Raw genomic sequence first — 23,374 nt, 5'->3', positions numbered from 1 at the left:
GCCACAGAGTGACAGCTCGGCGGCCGGGCCGGAGGGGGAGGGGCTGCTGCCGAGCAGGGGCGCTTTCCCCAGCGGGCCGGCGCCCTCCAGCGCTGGCATGGAACCGGTTCCTTTTCTTGAGCGCCCGGCGAGCATGACAGGTCCTCTCCTTGGAAACCCAGTAAGAGGCTCTGTGCTGCCCTGGCTGGTTTGGCTCAGTGCATAGAGCGTCAGCCTGAGGCCTGAAGGGTCCCGGGTTCGATTCCGGTCAAGGGCACATGCCTGGGTTTCGGACTCGATTCTCAGTGTGGGGCCTGCAGAGGGCAGCCGATCAGTGATTCTCTCTCATCATTGGTGTTTCTATTTCTCTTCCCCTCTTCCCTCCTCTTCGAAATCAATAAAAACATTTAAAAAAAAAAAAAGTCTCTGTGCCTCAGTTTCCTCACATGTGGCATGGATATTGCTCTGAGGATGCATACAGGCTGACCTTTATTTTTCACTTCTGAGCCAGGAACCGTTCCTGGCTGTGCCAGTGACTCGCAAAAGGCCAAGTGCTTGGAGCAGGGCCTGCACCCGGCACCCCAGCAGAGCGGCATGGTCACTTCCGCAAACCTGGGACTCGGGTCTTTAGGAGGAGGGTGAAGCGAAACCTGTGCGTCAAGGCCATCGTGCGTCCCGCGTGTGTGCGTATTCTCAGCTGGTCTGCCCCAGACCCCCTGAGCGTCAGCCCTAGGCCCCCGCGCGGCCCCGTCTCCTCTCCAACAAGATGAAAGAAACTGTCATGAACCAAGAGAAAGTCGCCAAACTGCAGGCACAAGTGCGCATGGGTGGGAAAGGAACTGCTCCTAGACAGAAGAAGGCGGTTCACAGAACAGCGACAGCAGATGGTAAACCTCAGTTCTCCTTAAAGAAGTCAGGGGTAAACCATATCTCTGGAATTGAAGAGGTCCATATGTTCACAAACCCAGGAACAGTGATCCGCTTTAACAACCCTCAAGTTCAGGCATCCCTGGCAGCGAACACTTTCACCATGACAGGCCGTGCTGAGACAGAGCAGCTGACAGAAATGATACCCCGCATCTTTTTTCTTTTTTTTTAATATATATATTATTGATTTTTTACAGAGAGGAAGGGAGAGAGATAGAGAGTTAGAAACATCGATGAGATAGAAACATTGATCAGCTGCCTCCTGCACACCCCCTACTGGGGATATGCCCGCAACCAAGGTACATGCCCTTGACTGGAATCGAACCTGGGACCTTTCAGTCCGCAGGCCGACGCTCTATCCACTGAGCCAAACCGGTTAGGGCTCTACCCCGCATCTTAAAGCAGCTCGGTGCAGACAGCCCGACTAGATTAAGGACATTGGCAGAAGCTCTGCCCACACAATCTGTGGATGGGAAAGCACCACTTGCTACTGGAGAGGATGATGATGGCGAAGTTCCAGATCTTGTGGAGAGTTTTGATGAGGCTTCCAAGAACGAAGCAAACGGAATTGAGTCAACTTGTGAAGGAGATAAACTTGAAGACGTTTCTGGGAGCTGCTGTTTTATATTACGACTGCGTTTTCAGATTGTGTTCACGGATCTGATAAAATCTAGATCTCTAATATTTTTCAGCCCAGTGCCCCTGGACACGGCAGCTCTTTTCAGCTTTTGCTTATACATAAACTAGAGGCCCGAGGCATGAAGATTGGTGCAAGAATAGGCCTTCCTGCCCTTGGCTGCCAGCAGCGCCTTTGCTCCAGCCAGAGCTGCCTTCCACCTCTTGACTTGTTGCATCAATTTGCATATTCCCTCCTTATTGGCTGTGGGCACCGCCATCTTTGTCTTGGAGTTACAGTCAATTTGCATATTCCATCTTTATTAGATAGGATCATTCTTTGCAGCTAATTAAGCTGAAGAAGCTTGGGAATAAAGTTTGAAACAGATTGCCCTAATCGGTTTGGCTCAGTGGCTAGAGCGTTGGCCTGCGGACTGAAGGGTCCAGGGTTCGATTCTGGTCAAGGGCATGTACCTTGGTTGCAGGACATCCCAGTAGGAGGTGTGCAGGAGGCAGCTAATCGATGTTTCTAACTCTCTATTCCTCTCCCTTCCTCTCTGTAAAAAATCAATAAAATACATATATATTTTTTTAAAAAGTTTGAAACAGATTAATAAAGATCTTTGCCTAGTGAAAAAACACACAAAACAAACAAACAAAAAAACCTGTGAGTCAAGGTAAAGAGAAATCTTCGGTGAATAACCAGGAATGCTGGGGAAGGGACCTATGGAAGCCCGGGTTTGGGGATAACAGGATGATGGTTCCGAGACAGACCCTGAGTGAATGCCCAGTGCTGTCACTTACAACCGTGAGCCAGTCACGTCCCCTCGTAACCTCCAGGGCACAGCTCAGCCCTCCTTTCCTCTGCAAAGCCCTCAGCAACTCCTGCCCCCCTCACACTCAGGCCCCTCTGCACTCCCCCAGCTCAGTCTTGCCCCCCGTGGGTCCTCACTGTCGGGGAAGAGTCTGTCTTCCGTTGGACTGTCCAACCCATGAAGCCGGAGTGGGGGGGCTGTCTGGGTCATTGCTGGGTCCCCAACATTGCCCATCACAGAGCAGGCTATGTATTCAGTCCCCAATAATAGTCACGTCTGTTGAGCACTTACTATGTGCCAGGTACCATGCTGAGAGCGTGCATGTTCCCATTGCCTGTGGTCCTGTCAGCTCCAGTTGGCAGAAAAGGAAACTGAGGCACAGACTTGTCCAAGGCCACCCCGCTGCTCAGGGCCAGAGCTGAGGCTTGAACCTGCCTGTCCTGTTTCCTCAATTAGCCGCCTTTCTCTGCTGCCGAGATGTCGGCTAAATGAGGGCAGGTGAGGAGGGAGCTGTCCCTTTTACTCCTCTTTCCAGCCAAGCGCCAGAACAAGGCTGAGACCCAGGAGGCCCCGCCCAGCCCGGAGGCCCGCTTTGTCTCCACCAGACGTCGCCCACCCGCCCGAATCTCCTGGTCCCTGGATGGGAAGGTCCACAAAGAAGGGTGCCAGGACCCTGCCCACCACACTCCCACTTCAGCCTCTTAACCTCAACCCCCTCCAGCCAGGTGGACGGCAAGGCTGCCACCTGCACAGGGGAGCACGTGCCCCTCACTGTGCCCCTCCCTCACTGTGCCCCTCACTCACTGTGCCCCGTGACTGTGCCCGCGTGTGAGCGAGCGTGGCAACCACTGCCAGCCGGCCCGCGCGGCACGGCTCTTCACTAACTGACCAGCTTCTTAGCCCGCAGCCCACGCTGCTCCCCAGGTGGTCTCCCCTGGGTTTCCCGGCCATGCACTGACACCCACACTGTCTGTACGGCCCCCTTCCGCACAGTCCTCACACGGCCCGCAGCCGCTTCCCTGGGCAACTGCATCCACTGACCTTGCCCTCATTGCTAAGCTGCTGCCCCCCCCCCCCCAGCATGTCAAACTCTTGGCCGCGGGCCGCATGCCTCCTTTATTTAAACAAGGCATGCGGCCCACTGGCCGCGAGTTTGACACGCTTGTGTACACCACCCTCCCTGTCCGCTTTCTACACTGCCTTACCATCGTCTACACTGGCTCCTCTGGGCCGCAGAGATCTTTGCTGTCCAGATCTCAGCTGTCCCCTCCTCCAGGAAGCCCTCCCTGCCCCTCAAGCTGAGTGAAGCATCCCCTTGGGTTCTCCCAGCCCCCGAGCTCCTCCATCCCAGTGCTGATCACTCTGCATCACCCTTATCTGGAGATGGGTCTGTCCCCCCCCCCAGACATGTGAGCCCCACTGTGGGCTGAGAGCAGGGCAGGAGTTGTCTTAATCATCACTGCCCCCAGCACCACCCAGCGTGGAGCTGGCATAGGGAGTGTGTGTTGGAATGAATGAATGAATGAATGAATGCTTTTGAAAAGCCATGCTAAGAGCTTTAGAATGAGCCAGCCACAAGTCCAATCCCATCTCCCCCTTCCGGAAGACCTGCCACTCTCCTTATCCTCAGTTTCCTCATCTCTAAGATGGGAAAAGTTACTCATGGCAGATGTGGAATGAGGCAGTAGTGCGTTTTCGGCCTGGGGGCGGGGGGCATTGCTCAACCAGAGGCCACTGGAACTGTCGTTATAATTGCTGCTGTTGCTCCTGACAGTCAGGCTGAGTGGGAAAAAGACTGAAGGGGTCAAGGGAGGAGTGCTGGGAAACCCCAGCAAGTTCCCCAGTCGCTGGGAAACAGGTCCAACCGGTGTCTGCACATTCATCCCAGGGTGCACAGGGGAAGCTCCGGAGCCTGAGGACAGGGTGCCGGGGCTCGGTGGGCGCACCGTGTCTCGGAGGCTCCCCCGGGGTCCTCGCTGAACTGGCCCACTGCAGACGGCCCGGGCTGGCCCTCCAGCCCCCTCGGTGCCCAGCAGGTGGCATCTCCACAGGACGCCAAGATGGAGATTCCCACGGGGACCCAGTGCCACTTCTCAAAGGGCCTCCTGCTCTCAGGTAAGGAGGAAATGCGCCCCCAATGCCTAGGCGAGCAGCTGAGACTCAGCCCAGGGGGTGGGGTTTCCCCTTGGAAGAAGGAAACGTTGTCAGGGGAGATGAAAGTACTAGAGAAGGATGAAAGGGGGAGGAGCAGAGTCACAACCCCATCACCATTTTATCTATGGAATTTTCTAGAATATTAGGACCATGAGGGCAAGAATTTATCTGTGTATTCAGTTCCCTGCTGCATCCCCAGTGCCTAGATATCAAGGGAATTTTAGACATATCATGTATAATTGGCATTTTAGCATAAATAATATATGTGCTTATAAGTATTGGTTAGATCAAGCATGTCAAACTCAAAGGCTAACACGGGCCAAATAAACAAGTTTAAGTTTGTGTGGGCCGCAAAAAAAAAAAGCTTCAATTTTCATAGAAACAGGTTTATTTCGATAGAGACATGCTGAATACAAAGGGCTGAAATAAATGAGTAATTGTTAACATAAAATAATAAAACATTTTAATAAAAATTAATATTTTTTCTTGAACATGAACTTACCAGACACTGAATAACTGCACAAATTAACAAGCGTAATGCAAATAAACCTATTTTTCTTCTTCTCCAAAAGCAAACTATTTCCTGTTGTACACACTGAACAAATCAGTCCAAGACTAATGACGTGGCAATTGGCTGCTAAAATATTCACTGCTGGTATTAGTGGAGAGAAATGGTGCACCTGCGCGTAAGGCGCATAAGAGAAATGAATGCAACGCAATTATAGTAATCAGTCATTAGCAGACGTTGTAGTTCATTATTAATAACTAGTGGCCCGGTGCACAAATTCATGCACATTGAAAGGAAATTAATTAGAAGAAATATTTTAATATCGCTATTACCCCTTTCTCTATAATAGAAGTGTCAACCAAATTCACAATCGATAATGACAGATCGAAACACACGTGTGGGATTGGCGCCAGCAAGAGCTTTATATGTATGACGAATGTGCGAGTTAACTTAGCCTTTTATGTGTATAGAACAAACTTGCTTAATTAGACCTGCTTTCTGATGTAGCTAAACGTTTTCCAGCCCAGTGAAGCACCCCAACTTCTCTTTCAGGTAATTGTCAGCAACACAGCAATAAATATCAACACGAAGCAGATTATTATTGTAGATCACACAGGGAGAACAAAGGGTGAAATATTTAACTGCAGCAGTGTTTGACTATATTCTGTGCAGTGAGAAAACCTGAAGTCATTTTCAAGGTCCACCATTTCTTACTTCTTTTCAGTCCGGTCAAGTTTCTAAGCTTTCTAAATCTCAGTTTTCCGGCTAATGAAAAGAAAATAAGATTCCACCGAGTCTCCTATCTACCTACTCCAGGACTTCTGTGAGGATCAAATGAGATGAGGCACAGGAAAATGCTTCACAGGCATTTGGTTGAAGTGTAAAATGTTTTCACCTGTGTTCCTGGAACTCCAAGGAGGCTAGTCGCTAGAGAGAGAAAGCCAGGTGTTGCTACGTGATGTCACTACCCGGCACCCACAGCGACTGTTTCCAGACTGGGCTATGTATGGGCTGCGTTTTGCGCCATGGGGTCTCGGCAGCATTGGCTGTGATTTGGTGGGCTGTTGCTCCAGGGTGGTGGCAGGGCCTGTGTCCCACTTGGGGAAAGCTGAGTGCCAGGTCCACAGTGCCATTTCTCTGTGTGCATCACAGCAGCTCCTGCATTGAGCATCTGCCCCCTGGTGGTCAGTGCGCGTCATGGCAATCAGTCAGAAGGTGGGAAGGACACTTAGCATATTAGCCTTTTATATAGATAATGTATAACAGGATATTGTAAAAATTAAGTTATGAAATTTTTATTAAAACATTTCTTACATACTGTTATATTGGCTGGGCTGCAAAAATATTCGTTGTGGGCCACATGTGGCCCATGGGCCGTGAGTTTGACATGCTTGGGTTAGATGAATTCAGAGACTCCCAGTGCTTAGAAGCAGGCCACACAGCATCTCAGGGCAGAAAACCTTCTGGACCAATGGAATGGCAAATCTGTGGCATCCATACCCAGGTCTCCACTCCTGAACCCAGGGCAGACATTACTAGTCAATTCCAGCACTGTTCCCAAAGAACAACACGCAGAGAGAGCTCTTACCCTCAGATGAGGACTTACAGGGCAGAGAATGCTATGGTTCCTGCCCAACACACCTCTGATCTCAGGCCTTCCTGTAACTCCCCACAGCCTCAGTCCTGGCCCTCTGGGTCCCCCAAGGCTCCTGGGCAGCCCTCCGCATCCAGAAGATTCCAGAGCGACCTCAAAAGAACCAGGACGTCCTCCTGTCTGTCCAGGGCATCCCAGACACCTTCCAAGACTTCATCTGGTACCGGGGGGAGGAGACAGATGGAGGCACAAGGCTGTTCACCTACATCCCTGATCTACCGCGGCCCCAGAGAGATGGCAGCGCCATGGAGCAACGTGACATCGTTGGCTTCCCCAACGGCTCCATGCTGCTGCGTGACGCCCAGCCCAAAGACAGCGGCACCTACCACGTGGAGGTCCACATCAACCCTTCGTGGACCATGCGGGCCAAGACTGAGGTCCAGGTGCCCGGTGAGTGTTGGGGGCTGGGGGAGGAAGTGGGAAGGCTCATGCACCCTGCGCAGCTACCACGTGCTGGGCCCGGTGCAAACACTTCCTCCATTTAACACACATGGATTGAGCACTTCCCGTTTGCCAGGCTCTGGAGGTATTTACTCCCCATGTGCATTAGCTGATAAAATATCTATCGAATGACAAACACAGAGACAGACCTGGCGAGTGGACCATCTCACTTACTCCTCACATGCACTCATTAATGAAACACTTATTGAGCACCTAGTGTATGCCTGGTCCAGAGGGATACACTATATCACTCAATCTTCATGTTCATACATCAAGTGTTTTTTGATTAATCCACTCTGGAAAAAACACAAGAGACGGGGTAGTGGACAGCAGCAACGGCTACCATTTCTTGGGCACTTGTTACGGGCCAGGTTGTTGGAAACATGCCCTAGGGCAGGGGTGGAGAATGTATGGCCCAAGGGCTGTATAAGACCTGTGAAATCCTTTGGTCTGGCCCTGCCAAGGCACTAGGGATGAGTTAATTAAATGTTTGACAAAATACAGCAGGCTATTTTTTTTTTAATGCTTGGATCTTTTTATTCAATATGTTTTTATTGATTTCAGAGAGGAGATGAGAGAGAGAGAGAGCGAGAGAGAGAAAGAGAGAGATAAAAGCATCAATGATGAGAGAGAATCATTGATCGGCTGCCTCCTACACGCCCCCTACTGGGAGTCGAGCCCAAAACCCAGGTATGGGAATTGACTGGGAATTGAACTGTGACCACCTGTTTCATAGGTCGATGGTCTACCACTGAGCCATGCCAGCTGGGTGCTAATTTTTCAGTTGATGATTTCATATGGCCACAAATGATGTTATAAATATCCAAATGGCCTTTGGAAGAAAAAAGGTCCCCCACCCTTGTCCACGAGCCGCCGTTTGCCGCTCTGTTGACTAATGAGTTTGCCCCCCAGTAGGCGGTGTGCAGGAGGCAGCCGATTAATGATTCTCTCTCATCATTGATGTTTCTATCTCTCTCTCTTCCTCTCCCTTCCTCTCTGAAATCAATAAAAATATATTTTTTAAAAATGTTATATGTCAATTACATTTCAAAGAAGCCGGTGAGGGGAGGGGGCAATAATAAGCAGACCCGATCACTCATCATTTATGTCCCCAAAGTTACCTTTGCAAATTTCATAATGAATTCTAATTTATCAGTTCACATGTTGGTCTCCCTGGGAGAGTAAGTCTTCAAAATTAGAGAAATGGAATGTACTCATCCTTTTATCATCCAACATCTACCACCATGTGTGGAACATAATAGGTTCTCAGTTAATGTTTGTTGACTAAATAAATAAATGAATGAAAACTTTAATAAAAAAAAAAAAAAAAAAACCTCCCACGAGGCAGGTGCCATCATGGTCTCCATTCTACGGATGGGGAACTGAGGTACAGAGAGGTTACCACTTGTTCAGTAAAAAAATTAAACAGAATGATGTGATCTGGGGTGGGAGGTCATCAGGGAGGCCTCCCTGGAGACAGGACAGGAGCAGAGATGACAAGAAGGCCAGGGAGGCAGGAAGCCTGGCAGATTTCTGGGGACAAAGTTCCTGGCAGAGGGAACAGCAAGTGCGAAGGCCCTGAGGCAAGACTAGTTCAGTGTGTTCGGCGCATAGACCGCACGATGCCATGGCTACAGGGTGGTGAGCACGTGGGGTGTTCTAGGTGAGGTCTGAGAGGCGCACAGGGATCAGGCTTGTCAGCCATGGGGAGATTGACAAGAAGCCATACCAGGTTTGAAAAAGGGAATGATCTGAGTCACAGTGTAGCCCATCCGTGGGGCCAGTGCAGGTTGGATTTCTGTTTCATCCAGGAGGAACCTGAGCTGACAGACCAGCCTGGCTGAGGCAGGAGAGCAAGGAGAGCCTCCTAAGGATGTATTTGCATCCAGGCTGAGACTGTAAGGACAGACGCTCTCTCCAGCTGGCGTCAAGGCGGGTGGGGGTGGGGGCAATCTTGTAAAGCCCCAGTGGTAGCCCCTGGGATGTGAGTGCCAGGAGGCCTGGGTTCACAGCTGTCTCCCTGGAGCCTAGAGCAGGGCAGGACACACTGTTGAATGAATGGGTGGGGCCCACAGGGCTTGGTGGGAAATGAGTTGTCAGGAAGGCAAGTGCTCCCTCCTCCTCCAGAGGGCGCCATAGATGGTCTCATCTCTGCTCAGGGCTCCATGCTCCTCTCCGTGGCCTGGGATTCCCATCAGGACACTAAATAGTGTGTGAGCCCAGGCTTCTCTGCATATTCTGAATCTCCTCTTCCAGAATGCGGCGATAAAAAGGAAAGGAGCTGGAGAGACAGACAGACAGACTGAGAGAGAATCTGGCTGGCCCAGCCTGGCCTGTGATTTGCTTCCCCTTGAGTCGAGGGTCCACCCCTTGTCCAAGGGGGTGGGACCAAGTAGGACAAACAAGATGGGGAGCTGCGGATCAGGGCTGGGAAGATGAGCAAGAACTCAACACCTATAATTATCATAATACTAGAGGCCCGGTGCACGAAATCCATGTACGGGGGGGGGTCCCCTCAGCCCAGCCTGCACCCTCTCCAGTCTGGGACCCCTTGGGGGATGTCTGACTGCCGGTTTAGGCAGTCAGACATCCCTCTCACAATCCTGGACCACTGGCTCCTAATTGCTTACCTGCCTGCCTGCCTGCCTGGTCGCCCCTAACTGCCCCCCCGCTGCCAGCCAGGTCGCCCCACACAGCCTGCTTGTTCAGTCGTTTGGTTGTCCCTCAGGCCGGCCCTGAGTGACTGGGCAGCTGCCATCCGAGGCTTGCTTGTGCCTCGGACTGGTCCTGGGTGGCTGGGGAGCTGAGGGGACTGGGCACTGCCATCTTGTGGCTGTGGGCTCCACCATAATTTGAGAGTGTGGCAGTTAATTAGCATATTCCTTCCTTATTGGCTGTGGGTGCCACCATCTTTGAGGGCGGGGCAGTCAATTAGCATATTCCCTCCTTATTGGCTGTGGGCGCTTCCATCTTTGTGATGGTGTGAGGGTCAATTAGCATATTCCCTCTTTATTAGATAGGATGTATTAGTATTTATTATCCTTTCCTTCACCATTAATCCCCTGGTGCCTAGAGCAGTGCTGAGCACACACCAGGCACTGAGAAAATCATTGCAATGCCATCTCCCATCTAAGGGGCATGTACTCCATACCACACACCTCTAGCTCAGAACTTTGCTGACCTCAACTCATTTCATTCCCTGTGACCTCAACTCACAAACCCTTTGTGACTTCAACTCACAAACCCTGTTGGGAAAGCCCTGGGGTGATCCCCATTTTACAGAGGGGCAAACTGAGACCCAGAGAGGGCCCAAGACCACACCACTGGGAGGAGGAGAGCCAAGGCTCCAGCTGGGTCCCAGTCCATCCCTTGGTGCCTCTGCCACCTGGCTCTTTCTCTATCACAGGGACTCCAAGGAAGCACCGAGGGGCCCCATGGAAAAAGGGGTCCTGTGGAGAGAGGGGTCCCATGGAAAGAGGGGTCCCGTGGAGAGAGGGGTCCCATGGAAAGAGGGGTCCCATGGAGGGAGGGGTCCTATGGAGAGAGGGGTCCTGTGGAGAGAGGGGTCCCGTAGAGGGAGGGGTCCCGTGGAGAGGGGTCCCGTGGAGGGAGGGGTCCTGTGGAGAGAGGGGTCCCGTGGAGAGGGGTCCCGTGGAGGGAGGGGTCCTGTGGAGAGAGGGGTCCCGTGGAGAGAGGGGTCCTGTGGAGGGAGGGGTCCCGTGGTGAGAGGGGTCCCGTGGAGGGAGAGGTCCTGTGGAGAGAGGGGTCCCGTGGAGAGGGGTCCCATGGAGGGAGGGGTCCCGTGGAGGGAGGGGTCCCGTGGTGGGAGGTGTCCCATGGAGGGAGGGGTCCCATGGAGGGAGGGGTCCCATGGTGGGAGGGGCCCCATGGAGAGAGGTCCCGTGGAGGGAGGGGTCCCGTGGTGGGAGGGGTCCCGTGGAGGGAGGGGTCCCATGGTGGGTTGGGTCCCGTGGAGGGAGGGGTCCCGTGGAGAGAGGGGTCCCATGGTGGGAGGGGTCCCGTGGAGGGAGGGGTCCCGTGGAGGGAGGGGTCCCGTGGAGAGCAGAAAGTAACGGCCTGGCGGGCCTGCCTTGGCTTTCAGAGGGCTGAGCACAGGAAGTGGGGACGCAAAGCGGTTCAGCTCAATGGGAAAGGAAGAGCAAAGGGAAAGGAAGAGCAGAGGGAATGGCAGAGGCTGAATTCATGGGGATTAGGGACAGAGCTGGGAGTGTCCTCACATCAGGACGGTCACCTTGGCAACCAGGGCGTTTATTTGTGAGGGCCACTGTGGCCCCACATTCAGCCCCTCCATGGTGGAGGTTGGAGATGGCAGGGTGCACTCCCTGCATTCTGGGTAACTGGCAGGCTTTATATCTCCTAATCATGAGGGGATCTGGCTGTAAGGGAAGCCCCCCCTCCCAGCGGGCCTGTGCAGAAAGGGACTTAATAGAGTCCTGGGTGTCCACGGGGCCTCCAGGCTGGGAACCAGGAACCAGCAATTCCTCAGCAAAACTGCACCTGCCTGCCTGCCTGCTTGCCTGCCTGCGGGGCACTGGAAAGCTGCATTCGTTCATTCATTCATTCATTCATTCAACAAACATCCATTGCCCACCTGCTGTGTGAGAGGCACTGAGTTCAGGGAAGGAACAGGACGGAGATCTCTGCCCCTGTGGCGTTTATACGTCAGTGGGCATGTCGACCTCGTCCTCACCATCACAGGTCTGGCCCGGGGCCCCTGCCTAGCCTCTAGCTTCTAAAGCCTAGTCTCACGTGGGTACAGCTGAGCCTGGGGCACATGACCGTGCAAGGTTGAACAGGAAGCTGAGAAAGGGAGTCTCTGGAAGGAGTCCGGGCGAAGGATTAGCAGGCCCAGGGAGGCCTGAAAACAGCATAGCAGCAGGTCCTGAGGGAGAGAGAGCCGTGGAGAGTAAGTATTCCAAAAGACGAGGCAGAAACGGAGGGCTCTGACCTGGCCTTGGAAGTCACACAGTGCCACCTACAGGCATTCCTTTTTTTTTATCCTCACCTGAGGATATGTTTATTGATTTTAGAGAAAGAGGTGGGGAGAGAGAGAAACATCTATCTGAGAGAGAAACATCAACGGGCTGCCTCCTATACACACCCCAACTGGGGACCGAACCCACAACCTAGGTATGTGCCCTGACCAGGAATTGAAGCCGCAACCTTTGGGGGGTACAGGACGACGCTCCAAACAAGCGAGCCAGCCGGCCAGGGCTTCGCTGCATTCATCCTTTAGATGACAAGGGAGTCTCCAAGGTGGGCCCAGATTCAGGCCGGGGTGTCAGGGCCTCCCGCCGGAGAGGAGAAGGGCAAGGTCGGATCACGGAAGAGCGTCCCGTCGCAATCAGCTTTGGAAAATACAGTGACTCGCAGGCTCCCTGTTTACATGCTCGCTGTCTATAATAAAAGGCAGAAAATACAGCGAGTTCTAAAAAGAGGACGCTTAATCATGCGAACCGGGCAGGGTTTTTGCTGCAGCAGCGGAAACTGCTTCCGGCAAAGGAACAGATGGAGAATCCAGAGCAGCTCAAGGACTCTCCAGGGTGACAGGCAGCCAGGCTGGGCGGTGCTGTGTGTGGAATTAGGTCCCCTCAGACAGATATGTTGTCCTAACCCGCAGTCCTCAGAATAGGACCTTCTTTGGAAATAGGGCCTTCACAGAGGTAATCAAGTTATATTGAGGCCAGTAGGGTGGACTCTGATCCAATATGACTGGTGTCCTTATAAAGTGGGGAATTGTGGACACAGAAATCTGTATGTGAAATTGCCCGGGGTTTCTATGTCAGAAGCAATGTCGCGTGTTGTTTGCTCAACACGGTGCTTTAAGGCATAAGCTGTTCACGCATGAATGTCTGGAAAATGTCTTTATTGGGGGCAGGCTTCTGCCCAGAGAAAACTCAAGGTTCTCTTTCCAAGGAAGAAGGAGGCCTGGAGAATGCCTTCCTGGGAGCAAAATGACTCGCGTTCACGGGCCTCACAACTCCAGGACTTCTGGAACAAGGAAAGTCCTTTTCCCAGACTCTACTACAGCCCTTCACCTCACTCTGATTGGATCAGCCTGAACCAATCACTTAGGCCAAGTGAATGAAGAGTTCTGATTGGCTTACATCTGGATTGATGCCCATCCTGACCAATCAACTGTGACAAGGGGTGGGTCTATACTGATTGAAATATGTTAATGAGGCCCGAGGCAGAACTGGGATTGGGGTCAATCCCTCCGAAAAGCCTGTGAATTACTATTTTTCCCAAAGTTGATTGCACTGGTATGCTCTTCTGTGATGTGACCTTGCTATGCTCCTGTCCACAATGGTGGTATGGCAGAGGTCCTGGGAGACACCCACATGCCCATTCTACCAGCATGAAGACACTCATTGCATAGCTAAGTAAGTAAGCCATGAAGAAAAGGTGTGTCAGGAGTCTCCTTGGCCTGGGTTATCAGAGACAGCTTCCAGAAGAGCTGGAATGGGGACATGAGGAGGAGCTACAGCACATGGGGAAGAGCATGCCAGGCAGAGGGAACAGCATGGGCAAAGGCTGGACAACCAAGAGAGTGAGGAAGGGAGTCGGGGGTGATGAGAGTGGGTGGGTGGACTGGGCAGCAGGTGGCAGAGCAAGCAGGTCCTGGCCGAGGGGGCTCTGGACATTGTGGGAAGATGGGGCAATTAGTGAGAGGAGGGGGAAGGACAGGGTCGGGGAGGTTCCCTGAGCCAGAACACAGCCTGTCTTGCCCACCTCCTGAGTCACTCAGGGAAGCCACTGAGTTTTACCTGCTGTGTGGGGACTGGATAAGCTAGAAGGGGCAAAAGTTGCTGATGCAGTTTCTGGAAAGGGGACAGTTTTTCTATCCTTTGCCCAAAGTGACCCCCTGGGCCTTGGATTGTACATCTGCAAAATGGGTCTGACTTAGCCAATTCCCTGGGGATGGAGACTACTACTGAATATGCCCAAATACCAGGCAAGTCTGGACACAGGCTATCCCCTTCCCCCGAGTGACAAGAATAAAGTTTAAAATGGGTTTTGAGCACTTTGAACAGATAAACTTTTAGGGAGATGGATGAAATAGGCAAACATTTATTAATTTGAATATATATATATATATATATAGAGAGAGAGAGAGAGAGAGAGAGAGAGAGAGAGAGGCTCTAGTCCATTTGGAAATAACAGTCTTTACCTGCTCAGAGCCTGAAATAGCTCATTCCCACCATTCAAGGGCTCTGAGGACTCAGTCATCTTTTAGAAGCCACACAGAGCGGCTATTAGTTCAGGTGGCCCAGGTGTGATCACTTACCGTGAGCCCTCAGGAAGGTCAATTCACCTCTCTGTGCCTCATCTGTCAGTGGCATAGAATCTACTTTGTTGGAGAATTGAGGTGTGTGTGTGTGTGTGTGTGTGTGTGTGTGTGTGTGTGTAAACTCATTCAATCTTCACAACAAACCTATAAGGTAGGTATTCTTATTATCCCCATTTCTCAGATGGGAAAACTGAAGCACAGAAAGGTTCAACATAGCAAGTAGGAAGCAGGGACTAGAACCCCAGGATTCTGACCTCATAGTCTGTGAACTCCGCTGCCAAGAAGGGTTGGGACATAAGTGTCCAACGTGAGATTAAAGGCTGGGGGCCCTCATGGTGGGAGTTAGAAGTCAGGTAGGCTTTGTCCCAAATCTGGCACGCTGCATTTGAGAACCCTTCAAGTTGAGTCCCCTGTAGTCCCCCCAAGAGAGAAACATCGATGTGAGGAGAAACATCAATCGGTTGCCTTCCATACGTGCCCTGATGGGGAATCGAACTCACAACCTTTCTGAGCTGCTCCAGCCGGGCGATGCGTTGGGTTTTCTGTGCAGTGGAATCAACTCAGGTCTGAAAAGCGGGGGAGAGCTCTGGGGTGGGAAGTTGCAATCACACATCAGTGCTCTATAATCTCTCTCATTCTCCTCAGGAAAGTTCACGGAGCTGCCCGTGACACACCTGCCTGTGAGCACTGGGATTGTGGCTGCCATCCTCATCGGATCTCTTGCCGCTGCGTCCCTCCTCGTTGGCAGCATTGCCTATCTCCTGGTGACAAGAGGCTGGAGGGGCCAGAGGCACAGGTACAGGGGCCCCAGGCCACTCTGCGTCCCTTCTGTCTCCTCCCCAACCCCCTCTCAATCCATCCCATTAACTGATTCCTCCACAAGTCACATCATCCGGCTCATACACAATCTCATCAAAGCTTGGCACTCCTGAGGTGAGAGAATCTTTCTGTCCTGTATTAGACAGAATTCTGCTTTGCAGGGGACTAAACCCCGACGCTTAAATTGGCTTACGAAGAATTAGAAAGAGTTTTGGTCCTACGTGAGCTTCAGGTATGGCTGGATCCAGGGACTCAATTTTGTCAGGAAACTCCTCCATACATCTCTCAACTCTGCTTTCCTCTATGGTGCTTCATTCCCAGGCAGGTTTTTACCTTGTAGCATGACGAGAAAGGCCCTGGTGGCTTCAGGTTTATACCCTGCCAGCTCAACCGCTGCAGAGGAAGGACCGGACCTAGCTCCTGATAGTCCCAGCAAAGCCAGAGGGCGGCCTTCAGTCACAGTCCTTGCGTGGACCAGGCACTGTGGCCGGGTGCTGTGATGCTCCAATTGGCCGAACCTGGGCTATTCGTGCAGCCCTGGAGTTGGAAACAGACCCAGCTTCACATGATCAGACGGACTGAGAGTGGGGAGGGGCTCCCCAGAGGAAAGCCAGAAGCTATTGCTGAAGAAGTGGAGTGTGTGGTGGGCAGGCAAAGCCACCAGAGGTTGCCTACCTCTGCATGGGGCGGGGGAGAGGGAAGGAGGGGTCGGGGCCTGTTTCCCCAGGAGGCAGTCTGTTCATGAAAAATTCCTTTCTCGTAAGATCAGCCTCCTCAGAGCTGGTCCTGAGCTGGTTGCAGATAGATGCCCAGTGTCCTGCCTCTTTGCGACCCCTGGGAAGTGAAGGTAGCAGTCTTCTCTCTCCCTCAGCTCTGAAGCATCTGTGCTGTGCTTTCTTGACCTTCATCATTTTACTTGTCTGTCTTCTGATACGTTCTAAGTAGGGGTGGGAAAGAGCTGTAAAAAAATAATATAAGCTGCCCTAGCCGGTTTGGCTCAGTGGATAGAGCGTCGGTCTGCGGACTGAAGGGTCCTGGGTTCGATTCCAGCCAAGGGCACATGCCCAGGTTACGGGCTCGATCCCTCCCAGTAGGGGGCATGCAGGAGGCAGCCAATCAGTGGTTCTCTCTCATCATTGATATTTCTCTCTATCTCTTTCCCGTCCTCTCTGAAATCAATAAAAATATATTTAAAAAAATAAAATAAATAATAATAATATAAGCAGAACCACCTTAAAATGTAGCCAGAGCAACAAATAAAATAGAAACAGATTCATAGATACAGAGGACAGACTGACAGCCGTCAGAGGGCAGCGGGGAGGGGGCTGGGGGAGAAAGGTGCCTTGAACATTTCATCCCTCAAAGCTTTGGATGTTAAACGGGGCAAGGCAACCTCTGGGCTGGGATTAAAGCCGTGTTGTGTCCAAAGTACCGTTTGCAAAATAACAAGGAGGCTGAGTTGATTCCACTGCACAGAAAACCCAGGGCTACGGGCTGATGGTGACTACCAGGCTGACCACCTAAAGCATTTTTTAGAATTAACATCACTGTGTCCCCTTATCTGCACCGAGGAAATGCCTCCTCCTCGTGATGTCACTGTATCCCTCCCCTTTCTCAAGATTCGCCTCCGAGCCGGAACACTGTTTGGATTTCTGCCTGAGCCAGCTGTTTGCTGAATCGCTCTTCTTTTTTTATCTCAGAGAAGAGCTCGTTGTCTCACAATTTGGCCTCAGATAAAAGCTCGTGGCCTCTCCGTTTGGCCTTTTATTTTGTGGTGAACACAGCTTTTGTCCCTGGGCAGGGGACCTGGCCCTGAGCGGGTCTGCCTAGGGCCAGCGGAGGGGCCCGGGGTGTGGGGGCTTGACTTCCTGCAGAAGTTTCACAGCGCGAGTCCGGGTGAATTTTATTTTATTTTATTTTTTAAACTTGAAAAACATTTATTTACGTTCCCACATCACTAATCATTGAAATGAGTAGCTAAACCTTCATCTCCTCAGGAAAACATGGCACTGTGGAGTGTCTGTTACATCCTGGGGAGCACTTCCACCTTAGGTCCCAGGCCAAGAGCTCCGGGTTCTGGTCCCATGAGCTCTCTTTGAAACGACCCGTCAGGGGGATTTAGAGGATTTTTTATTAAAGCGGGGGACAGTGACGCGAGAAAGGACTGGGGAATGAGCCTAGGCTGGGCTGCTTGGGGGCCTTGGGGGCAGGTTCAGGGCGTTGTCTGGGATGAGCTGCTGCTGCCCATTGCTGCCCTGGTTGCAAGCCTCATGGGGTCCCTTAGAGTTTAGGGGATGCAGGCCTGTGGGGGAAGAAGGAGGAGGCACCGGCACCCCCCTGATGTCCTTTGTCTTGAGGCTTTTATTTCTCTCTGGCAGGCAGGAATTTCAGGGGAGGTCTCATGGGAGGGTTCAGCAGACTATTCATCAGTTTCCTAGGTGTGCTCCTTCAGGGCGTGGTCTCCACTGACTGGTCAGTGTCAGGGCAGGGGCCGTCAGTCATGGCAGCTGGTCCTGGTGTGGCCCACCTGGTTTTGCTGCTTTTCTGGGTCTGGAGCTGAAATACAACTGAGGCCTAGATGTTATCTGTAGGGAGGTGACCTTCTGTATCTGCTGTAACTTGCTGTCAGTTTGCTCAGCCATCTGTCTCCCTGAGCAGGTGATTTAAACTACCCTCTGGTTGGGGAGAGGAGTGCAAGCCACTTACTCCTCTTAATTTCGGACCAGTAGCTTTATTGCTAGTTTTACCCGGTGGCCAGATAAGTTTCCATTGAATGAGTACAAAAAACATCCTATATAATAAAGATGTAATATGCAAGTGGTCATTACGCTGTGAAGCGTAACGATTGACCGAGTAACAACCAGATCGCGGATCAGCAGGAGGGTGGGGCAGTAAGCTACAAGCGGGCAGGGGAGAGCTACAGGAGGGGGCAGGGCAGCAAGCTATGTGGGGGGTGGCGGAGCTACAGGAGGGCGGGGCAGGGGGCGGAGAGCTACTGGAGGGCTGCAGGGAGCTACTGGCGAGCTACTGGTGCACAGATTCGTGCGCAGGGCTACTAGTTTTATATAAATGTTAAAGGCACGCTCTAAAATTAAATACCCATTGCATTTTGAAGTGATTATTACATGTTCTTATAAGCTAATATCTTTTTAAAGTATGAGACTTTGTAAAACACTGTGTAATATGAAGCGAGAATTCTCATGATCCGTCTGCAATGTGTGGAGTGTGCCTGGTTTAGGGAAGACAGGATTTACTGGATGGCTGCAAACTGCTGTTTAACTATCTGTCCCAGTTTCCCGATTCCACTTGTCCTGGCTTACTAGCCTGTCTTACTTTTCTTTTTTTTTTTTTTTAATATATTTTATTGATTTTTTACAGAGAGGAAGGGAGAGGGATAGAGAGTTAGAAACATCGATGAGAGAGAAACATCTATCAGCCGCCTCCTGCACACCCGCCACTGGGGATGTGCCTGCAACCAAGGTACATGCCCTTGACCGGAATCGAACCCGGGACCCTTCAGTCCGCAGGCCGACGCTCTATCCACTGAGCCAAACCGGTTTTGGCATTACTTTTCAATTCTGATCAGTAAATCAGTCATCACCTATTTGTTGAGGGCCTACTATGTGCCAGGCACTGTTCTAGGTACTAGAGAGCTCCGTGAAAAGGGGTTGGAGGCACATCTAAGTTCAGTGGGGAAGGATGCTGGGATTGATTAATAATGTCTTCATAATACTTTTCTCTCTACTGCTGATGGTTTATTCAAATTCTCTATCTGTCATCTACCTATCTATCATCTGATCAATGCTGTCTCTCTCTCTCTCTCCCCACTAGTGTGTCCACTCCAGGGGTCTTTGTTGGTCTGTGTCCCCAGTGCCTTCAACAGTACCCAGCTCATGGGCAGTGTCCCATAAATATTTACTCAGTGGATTTACGAATTTGTGGTAGTGAGGCCAAGTGTACTTTTTAAATAAGAGTATTCAAATGAGCCAATTTAAAAAGAAATTATTTTTTCAAATACAAGGGAAAGTTTATTTAGAAAGTTACAGGGGTAGAAAGAGTGAGCCAGCCAGGCTGCATGGGCTCAGGAAACAAATTACAGAGGCCAAAGAAGGGCTCTTGGAGCTTGCGGGGCGTGGGGGGCGGGAGGGAGGGGGAGAGAGAGAGAGAGAGAGAGAACGCCTAAAGAGAAATATTAAGGAAATCATGAGCAGGTGGATGGAGCAGAATTGCTTAGGTAGTCTGCATAAATGGTGACTTTGGAGGAACATTGCTCGTTGGCATAAGGTGGAGGCTGGGGAAACTGAGGAAGGGCTGTGTGGCGGGGGATTATGGGAGAAGAGACGTGGGTAGGGACAGGCTTCATCCTGGCTCACTCTGAAGCAGGGACCATGGCTCTCTGGGGCCTGGTGGGCTTTCGCGCTCCCCTGGGCCTCTCTCCACCCCCCTGACGTCGCTGTACTAACGTTGGTTCCCTCCCCATGCCCCCAGGATGGTGACTGAAGAGAAACCAGAGCTGGGCCCCAGCCACAACACTGGTAAGCCAGGGGCCCCGTCTTGCTACCCGGGCATTCTCGTGCCTCCTTCCTCTTCTCCCCCAGCAACAACCCCCCTTGCCTTCCCCTACTTGGGGCCTCCCAGACATTTGCCCCACCAGCCCTCTCTGGGGGCCCCAGACTCAGCCCACAGATTCTGAGGGCCTCCAAACCTGTTTTTCTCCTCTGCTCAGTGTCTGCCACTCCCTGTCCCCAGGCACCACACTCACCCAGCCACCAACAGCCACAACCCACCTCAGGCTCCACCTCCCGGATCCCCACACCCAGCTCCTCGCCTCCCGGCCAGCCCTCACTCCTGGCAGCGTCCTTCTAAAACTCTGACCATGTCACTCTACTCAAAGACCTTCCATGGCTCCCCAGTGCCAGAGGATGAAGTTCAGGCTCCCCAACATGTCTCTCAAGGACTCCCATAAACCAGCCCCCCCCTCCCCCCCGCCGACTTTCCTGGCTTCATCTCTCACATGTTACATTCCCATCCTCAAACCAACAAGCAAAACAAAACAAATATATATACATCCAGACTGAACAAACATATTACAGTTCCTCAAACATGGCAGGCTTGCCCTGACCCAGTGGCTCAGTTGGTTGGAGCATTGTCCTCTACACCAAAAGGCTGCAGGTTTGATTCCCGGTCAGGACACATACCTAGGTTTTGGGTTCAATCCCTGGTCGGGATGCGTATGGGAGGCAATCAATCGATGTTTCTCTCTTCCTCCCTTCCTCTCTTTAAAATCAATGTAACATGCCGGGTTGTGGGCTCCATCCCCATGAAGGAGGCAGCCAATCAATGATTCTTTCTCATCATTGATGTTTCTCTCTCCCTCTCCCTTCCTCTCTGAAATCAATTTTAAAAATTAAAGACAAGCTAAAAATAAAATCAATGTAACATATCCTGGGGCGGGGGGGGGGGGGGGCGGGATTAAAAAACACACAACATGGCAGGGTCTCTCACTGCTGGGCCCCTGCATGCACTTCTCTGGCCTGTGCACAGCTCTCACTTCTCTGACAGTCTCAGATGTTCCCTCTTCCAGGAAGCCCTCTCAACACCCCTCCCGGAGCCATCTGGGCTCCCCCACTCCAGCCCTGCCCACTCGGGGTCGTCCCCTGTCTGCGGGCAGGGCTGACCCCCCACTGGACTGCGAGCCCGGGCTGCCTCCGTCACTGCTGTGTCCCTGGCATAGGGCTGGGCTAGAAGAGGGGTTTGCACAACTGTTCGCTGAATGAATAAATGGGTGCCGACAGCAGCCGGAGTGGGCCTGTGGGCCGTCCGTCAGCTGTTCCTCCCCTTGTCCTCTGCTTCAGGTGACAACATCTATGAGGCGATGCGGTCTCCGGTCCTCCTGGCGACCCCGCTCCATGGCCCGGGGTCCGTGAGCGCCGCCTTGGTGAGCCCCACCTCTCCGCCCAGCCCTCTCTGCCCTGGCGCCTCCCCCCCAGTGGCTGTGGCACCCGGTGGTGCAGTTGGGGGCTGTGCTGCCCCTCCAGCATCCTCCTTGTTTAAAGGCCAGAGGAGCCCTCGCTGGTTTGGCTCAGAGCTTCGGCCTGTGGACTGAAGGGTCCCAGGTTTGATTCCGGTCAAGGGCACATACCAGGATTGTGGGCTTGATCCCCAGTAGGGAGCATGCAGGAGGCAACCGATCAATGATTCTCCCTCATCATTGATGTTTCTATCTCTCTCCCGCTCCCTTCCTCTCTGAAGTCAATAAAAATATATTTTAAAAAAATAATGAAGGCCAGAGGAAAGGCGGCTGGAAGGAAGCAGCACAAGGCCACTGTGTCTGGGCCCGGAGGCCGCGGGCTCCGTTTCCCTCTGTCTCTGTTTCCTGCACTGAGCATAGATTCCCCTTACCCTCAGGGGCAGGCTCGAGAAAATAAGAATGAAATTAAATAAGAGGAGAAACCTAAGAAGCTAAGACTGAAAACGTGGAACCACGTTGCTGGCGGGGAGGCTGGGCATTATTGGGGTGGCGGTCAGGCTGAGCGGAGGCGGTGCCCTGGCACCCATTTCTCAAAGGAGAACACTGAGGCGCAGGGAGGGGCCATGGGGACGGGAATGACATCACAGGGCAGAGGGTGGGAGGTGCCGGGGCCTGGCTCACCTGTGTTCTTCCCCTGCAGCCCCCGCCCCTGCAGCCCCCGCCCCTGCAGCCCCCGCCCCTGCAGCCCCCGCCCCTGCAGCCGGTGCCGGAGGACCACCACTACCAGGTGCGAGGCTGGGAGGCAGGCGGGTGGCGGGGACCCCGTGGAGCCGGGTGCGGGAGGGTCAGGAAGACCGCTGGGTGGGGCTGTCCTCACCACCAGCCCGCCCCCTCGGGTCTGTAGTCCCGGGGAAGCCCGTCACAGCCTCCTGAGGCTGCAGTTCCCTCCTTCGTCACAGGGTCCAAGGCTGTGGGTTCACAGGAGGAAACCAGGCCCAGAGAGGGAAGGGCCTCACCCAGGGGCACACAGCAGGTCAAGGCCCATCCCTCCGCCTGGGTCTCAACCCCTTCAGACCCCACCCCCCCTCGCCATCTGTCTGCCCCTGGGTCTCTGTCTCCTTCTCTGTGCCTCTGAGTCTGTCTACAGATCCCTTTGTATGTCTCCCTACCCCCCCCCTCTCTCCCTCTCTCTCTCACTTCCTCCCTCCTTTTATCTTTCTCTCCCTCTCTATCTCCTCACACCTCTTGTTTCTCTGTGTCCTCTCATCCTTCTCTGTGTCTGCCTCTCCCGTTCTTCATCTCTGTCGCTCCGTCTGCCCCTTTTTCTGGCTCTTCCGGTCCCTCTGTGTCTCTAAGTCTCTTTCCGTCTCTGCCTGCCATTCTCTGCATGGGTGTGTCTTCCGCTGTGTCTCCCAGTCTCCAGCTGGTTCTTCTGTCTTCCCCCGACTCTCACCCCAACAACAATCCCTCTCTCTCTTTCCCCAGGACCTGCTGAACCCGGACCCTGCCCCTTACTGCCAGCTGGTGCCAAGCCCCTGAAGGGTCCCAGCCAGGCCGGTGGGAGAGGGAAGGCCTCAGGCCTCCCCAGGGACCGGGCAGAACCAGGCTGGCAGAGCTGTGGACTGGCTGAAGACACAGCAAGACCCCAGGCAGGTGCCCAGCGGGGACAGGAGACCCTGCAGGGCCCATCCTCTCGCTCACCCTCTGGTGTGCCTCCCGCCCTTCCTCTGGTCCTTCCAGCAGCCTGACCTAAGCCATGAGCTGGGAAAAGCAGACTCTTGCCTCCCCCTCCTCCTCCACTGGGATATTTGGGGGTGAGGAGGGTGGTCTGGGGCCTGCCTCCAGCCAGACCTCACAGGCGCCCACTTGGGGGGACTCATGACTGTCAGCCCATAACACCCCCCCCCCACTCCCTGGTTGCCTTCCCAGCCCCTTCCCTGGGGACAAGGCAACCCCCCACCATACATGCAGGGAGGGCTGGCCTCACAGGTCTGTGGCCCAGAGGACAGTCCTGGTCAGTTACTATGGCTGCCTCAGCCCTGCCCTCTCAGGCAGATCCCAGCCCTCTCTAACCCATCTCTCAGAACCTGTGGCCCTCTTCTGCCTGTTGCCCCCACCTTGGATCTCACCAAATCCCTCAGGGCAGGACTCCCTTCTCTACCCCACCCCATCCCACCCC

General features: G+C 53.0%; 2 protein-coding genes across 2 annotated transcripts; both read left to right on the top strand.

Annotated features, from left to right (window-relative positions):
• Window positions 1-745: 745 nt before the first annotated feature.
• On the top strand, window positions 746-3,041 carry LOC308235380 (transcription factor BTF3 homolog 4-like; the record flags this gene model as incomplete). Its single annotated transcript, XM_080644140.1, has 3 exons — window positions 746-1,044; window positions 1,287-1,486; window positions 2,872-3,041. The coding sequence occupies 3 exons, from the start codon at window positions 746-748 to the stop codon at window positions 3,039-3,041; spliced, it is 669 nt and encodes a 222-aa protein (XP_080500266.1).
• A 1,355-nt stretch (window positions 3,042-4,396) lies between these two features.
• CEACAM19 (CEA cell adhesion molecule 19) lies at window positions 4,397-22,734 on the top strand (the record flags this gene model as incomplete). Its single annotated transcript, XM_080644746.1, has 7 exons — window positions 4,397-4,451; window positions 6,674-7,042; window positions 15,051-15,201; window positions 19,713-19,759; window positions 21,080-21,162; window positions 21,875-21,982; window positions 22,681-22,734. The coding sequence occupies 7 exons, from the start codon at window positions 4,397-4,399 to the stop codon at window positions 22,732-22,734; spliced, it is 867 nt and encodes a 288-aa protein (XP_080500872.1).
• Window positions 22,735-23,374: the final 640 nt, after the last annotated feature.

The sequence above is a fragment of the Plecotus auritus genome, assembly GCF_963455305.1.
Source record: "Plecotus auritus genome assembly, chromosome: 10".
Classification (NCBI taxonomy): Eukaryota; Metazoa; Chordata; class Mammalia; order Chiroptera; family Vespertilionidae; genus Plecotus; species Plecotus auritus.
Note: the sequence above shows the minus strand (reverse complement) of the source record. Positions and strands in the feature narration are given on the sequence as shown.